The sequence below is a fragment of the Plectropomus leopardus genome, unplaced genomic scaffold (genome assembly GCF_008729295.1).
Source record: "Plectropomus leopardus isolate mb unplaced genomic scaffold, YSFRI_Pleo_2.0 unplaced_scaffold16909, whole genome shotgun sequence".
NCBI classification, from domain to species: domain Eukaryota; kingdom Metazoa; phylum Chordata; class Actinopteri; order Perciformes; family Serranidae; genus Plectropomus; species Plectropomus leopardus.
The window spans coordinates 1-5,159 of record NW_024618176.1 but is presented as its reverse complement, the minus strand read 5'-3'; the positions used below and the strand labels follow the sequence as shown (position 1 = coordinate 5,159).

Genomic DNA, 5,159 nt, shown 5'->3' with positions numbered 1-5,159 from the left:
GTTATTTTAATGTGCAAAGATGCATCGTTTAAATGTGTAATGATCTTGTCTTTCATCGTTTTGATTGATTGATTGATTGATTCAGTCATTATTTTTTCACCCAAAACTTACCTTTGGATCCTGAGCTGATTTCCGTCAACCTCTGCACCAGATCAATCCTTCCCACCTCCTTTAAAAACTCCTTGATCATCTTCACAGACCATAGACCGTAGAGCTCCTCCATCAGCTCCGCTACTTCGACTCTGCCTGCCTTCTCCATTCTGCGTCCTAAGAAGTTCTGCTCGTCTTTCTTCATTCCAAAGTGCTGCAGGAGCCATTTCAATTGCTCCAGGTCCTTGTCATGTAAATCTTTCAGTGTTCCCAAAAGCCTCTGCATCACAGGTGACATGCTTACTTCCTGATGGATTCAAATAATCAGAGGACATTCATGTAATATCTTCTCTGTGAGCATCACAGTCATGCCTGTGCTGACATCTAATATTGACCACAATAGGCAAAATAGGATAAATTACTGATAAAAATAGGTGAAATAGGATCATTTTAAATACGATAATGTGTTCATTTCTGTAACATAATTAATTAATAATTAATCACCATATGATTAATTCCATTACTTATTATTATTATTAGTAACTGTGTTGTTTTGACTGTCTCTATCTCGCTTTGGCCCACACTATATTTAAATGTGTCTCATATCCAGATTGTATATAGATACAATTTAACTTGATTACATTTATACCTGCTACTAATATGTGTCTTCAGAGTCCTCATAGAGATCCTGTTGAGATCAAACCGAACATCACTCTGTACTTTATCAACTCTTCCTGCTGTAGCTGTCAGTAGTTTTAGAGGTGAGGGGAAAGTCTGTCTGTTGCTGCACAGAGAAGCTTTACTCCGGCCACAGTGTATCGCAGGACGGACAGGCATATTGTCAATGTCCGCCCTTAAACACATTGTCAGGACGTTTTGGCAGAGCACTGTCCACCAGCACTGGCCACTCTCGCTTTAGTTCCCAGCACTGACACTGCATCGAGCTGCATTGTGATTATTTTTTTTCTTGATTTTGCTGGCTGCTGCATGGAGATGTTCTTTGTGTCTGCTTACAAACCTAAAAGAGGCCGGCCCTGCTGTAAATGTGGATTCAAAAAGCAGTTACATTTACTCCTGTGTTTAATGCAGTTAATGGGTCTCCAACCAGCTGTGGAGGTGGTTGAGCTGAGTACTACAATAGTTGCAATTCAACCTCAGTGCATTTTGGGTGCATTTATAGCTGTGTTTTCATGTGGCCAAGCTCTGTCTGATTGCAATTCGATAATCCAAAATACATTTTAATGCAAGGTGTACTTCAGGGCCTCTTACTGTTACTGTGCCACCAAAAGCAGGAATGATCCACCTGATCCCTTATTCTCCTCACATCTGCAGCAGATGTGATGATTCTGATAAGGGGCAAAAGATTATCCCCTGGGCCAATTATTGGGGTTAATATTTGGCATTTCACTGATTATCTTTGCTGGCATTTTATTTTAATGATCACTGATAAAATTAATAGATTAAAAACTGCAAAGAAAGTGTCAGCATGGGAGGAAATGTTACTTTGTAAAACCCCAGAGAGCCAGTTTTATTTATCAGTTTCTATTTAGATTTTCACTCAACTTAAAAAAAACAAAACAAAAAAAAAAAAACAAAACAAAGCTGCTCAGAACTTTCTGTAAATGATAAAAGTCTCAGTTTAGATTAAACATTTGCTAAAGGAATTTAAACAAAGTTTTATGTTGCAGTTTGGTATATGCCAAATTCTTAGTGATGACAGAAAGTTTTATATTGTTATTGTAAATGAATATCAGTTCCAAATATCTGTAAATGGTCTCAATAATCACTAATAATCTGTATTGGCCCTAAAAAACTTTATCAGTTGACCCCTAATTTCTGATTTAAAAATGTTTTTCCACCTCTTTACTGTCAAAATGAGGATCATTTTCAACCTGTAGCAATTACATGAAAGCTGTGTGTGGAGTGTGTTGTGATGTTACTCACTTTCTTGGATGGTTCAAGTTTTACTGAGGAGACAAAAATATATTAATAAATTTAGTCAGATTTAGTTGTTTTGAGTGAAGCATGATATGAAAGATCAATAAGGCTGGGTAATATGTCAGTATAATATTGGTATTGGGATATGAGACTAGACATCATCTTAAATTTTGGATATTGTTATGCTGCAAGTGTTGTCTTTTCCTGGTTTAAAAGGATGTATTACAGTAAAGTGATGTAATTTCGTAATCTAGCCTGTTATAGCTCTTCTATTATTTGTCTTTACCTTCATAATCATATTATCCACATTACTGATAATCATTTATCAAAAATCTCATTGTGTAAACATTTTGTGAAATCACAAATGCCAACCCTACAATACTGTTGCAATATCAAGGTATTTGGCCACTTTTTTGTGATAGTTGATTTTCTTAATATCGCCTAGCCCTGTTGATTAATTGCAAAATGACATTAAAAGCTACTCGATTCTGACATCAATTGCAGAGACAGAGGTTGGTCGCAACTTCACTGAAACCTAAAATGTGACATCTGAAATACTCCAGAACGAAAGCCTGGCAACAATTGCCACCTTTACACAGATTATAAAGTTCAAAGTGTGTCAGATTATGTCATTTACAATGCTGTCAAATTATAATACTCAGTATTTCAGAGAGGTTTGAATTCAAGTGGCCATTTTTGAGGTCAAAGTATTTAGCCTTGATGTTCTGTATTACATGTACGAGAGACATATGATTGTGTTATGAGACCGTTTTTTCCATCTTTCTCTTACCTTTGAGACTTGAGTTGATGACTGAAAGCCTGTGCGCCAGATCAGTCCTGTTCATGTTCATGAAAACCTCCATGGCCACGTCCACAGGCTGTTGGCTGCAGGTCTGAACCATCAGATCCACTAGAGTCTCTGCCTTTTCGGCCCACTCCAGTTGGCGCCATGAGATTTGTGGGAGGCCCTTCTGGAAGTACGTGAACTGCAGCAACAACTTGAATTTCTCGAGCTCCTCAGTACTCAAATACTTAAATGTCAAAAAAAGAATTCGCTTCACAGCTGACTTTGCTGCTGCCTGAAAAATTCAAAGGATACCTTAAGCAAATGTGTCATTTCTCAACTGGGAGAGTTGGGGATGTATTTCTTTGCATTTTATCAGTTTCAGTGTTTGTGTTTGTTACTTGGTGATATGTGTTTTCTTTACAGACATAGAGTATTGTATGTCTATTATTTTCTTTAGTAACATCAAAATAAAGTTGAATCCCTTTATACTTTTACCCTTTAAGTCCTGTAAAATGATTACTACCACCTGATCTAATGTAACACATTATTGTTTCTATCACAGTAGGTCAAAGTAGTGACATTTAGTATTTTTATCATAACATTTGTGGTGGATATCATTATTGCTAAAGAGTTCAAACTTAATGCTGTGGAGGCACCCATTTTAAAACTTGGTTTGGTTTGTATCATCATTTATAATGTTCAGGATGAGGATGGTTTTCAACCTTCAAGTAAAAGCTGTGATGTGTAAATCAGACTCACTTTGTCCTGCGGTGCAGGTTGACGTTCATCCACAGAATGTTTGTCTGATGAGAAAACACATTCAAAATATGATTACAGACTGATTTAAGACAGAGTATATATGCTGTCAAATGCAGCAGTGAGCATTCTGGGCATCAATTAAAACAGTGACACAAGATACACAAAACTGAACATAATTAACAGCATCAGGTTGATAAAATGCTGGAAAATAAATAGCAATCCCATTTAGAATAACATTAGGCTCTAATTATCTTATATTTTGTCTGGACCATTAGCTGACTTCATTTTCAAGCTAACATTAGCTTGTGTTGCACACTGTGTAGGGGGAGCAGAATGAAGGAAAGGCATTTGAGATCACGATCAAATGTTGATCCTTTGGGTTTTCTCTGCAAACTGACCAAAGCCCTTTTAGGTATTAGTCCAAAGGTTGTTTGTTATAGGAAACCAATAAAGTCGGGGGAGGTCTGTTATTAAGTTACGTTACAATCTGTTCACCTGCAGGCAATACAAAGCAACTAATACATGTGAAATTCCACATAGAACCTTTAAAAGTAAATCAAATAAAACATTTACAACAAATCATTAACTTAAGAAAGCAATAAAACACAAAAGCCCTGTAACAAATGCCAAATTTGGTAAACTTACAATGTTCTGCGTTGCAATGTTGTTGTTTATTTAATTAATAATAAATTAATTAATAATCATAGTCCTGTTTTTTATATTTTAAATTGGTGATATCAGTTTGTACTCAAGCAGATTTATTTATTTTTAATTAATTCTAAAATGAACTTATTAAATTAATGAGCTATGCATGATTATGTAATCTGTAATCTTTGCTTTTTTTATGGTTTCCCTTTCTCATAGGCTACAGAGGCTGAAGAGTATCAGGAAATGGGAAGAGAGAAAGAGAGAGAAGGTGGTGCTGTCTGCCAGGTGAGCTAAAGGTCGCCCCTTCTTTGTCTTACCTTTGAATTTTAAACTGGGCTTTGACAATCTGTGCATCAGATCGGCTCTGTTCATTTTCTTCACAACCTCTGCGGTTAACTGCACTGACTGTTGGCCGTAGGTCATCACCATTTCAGCCACAATTTTTGCTTTGTCTGTGATGTAACTCAGCGTTGATGAGATGTCTGTGAGATCCTTCTGGGAGACAGTCAGCTGCAGGAACTCCTTAAATTTGTCAAGCTCCCTGTCACTCAAATCATTCAGAGTTTCCCAGAGCAGTTGTTTAACAGCTGCCATGGTTGCTATCTGAAATAATGAGGATAGATAGATAGATAGATAGATAGACAGATTGACAGATAGACAGAATCCACCATTAGGATATGTGTTGATATGATTGTTTACCTCTTATCTTCCCTTTTTTCCATTAATAGGCTTCAGCTTTTTTCACAAATATTAAAATGAGTCAGTGGCTCAAAAAATGTTTTCTTTATTTCATGTTTTGTTCATTTGGTAAAAGTTCTGGATAAACTTTCCAAACTTTTGTTTTTACTGTTGAGGAAAAATGTCCTTAAAATGTTCATGCTGACATTTCCCCATCTCATCCTCAGACGTTCAGTTTCATATCATTATTGTTCAATAA

At 36.3% G+C, this 5,159-nt stretch overlaps 1 protein-coding gene across 1 annotated transcript; it reads right to left on the bottom strand.

Moving 5' to 3' along the window:
* Nucleotides 1–111: 111 nt before the first annotated feature.
* On the bottom strand, nucleotides 112–4,819 carry LOC121964721 (the record flags this gene model as incomplete). The annotated part of the gene is made up of 5 exons (XM_042514918.1): nucleotides 4,540–4,819; nucleotides 3,575–3,618; nucleotides 2,819–3,107; nucleotides 2,035–2,057; nucleotides 112–397 (listed from the first exon to the last, which is right to left on the bottom strand). Coding segments are annotated over exons 1-5 (919 nt in total), but the record flags the coding sequence as incomplete, so codon positions are not given.
* Between the last annotated feature and the right edge of the window lie 340 nt (nucleotides 4,820–5,159).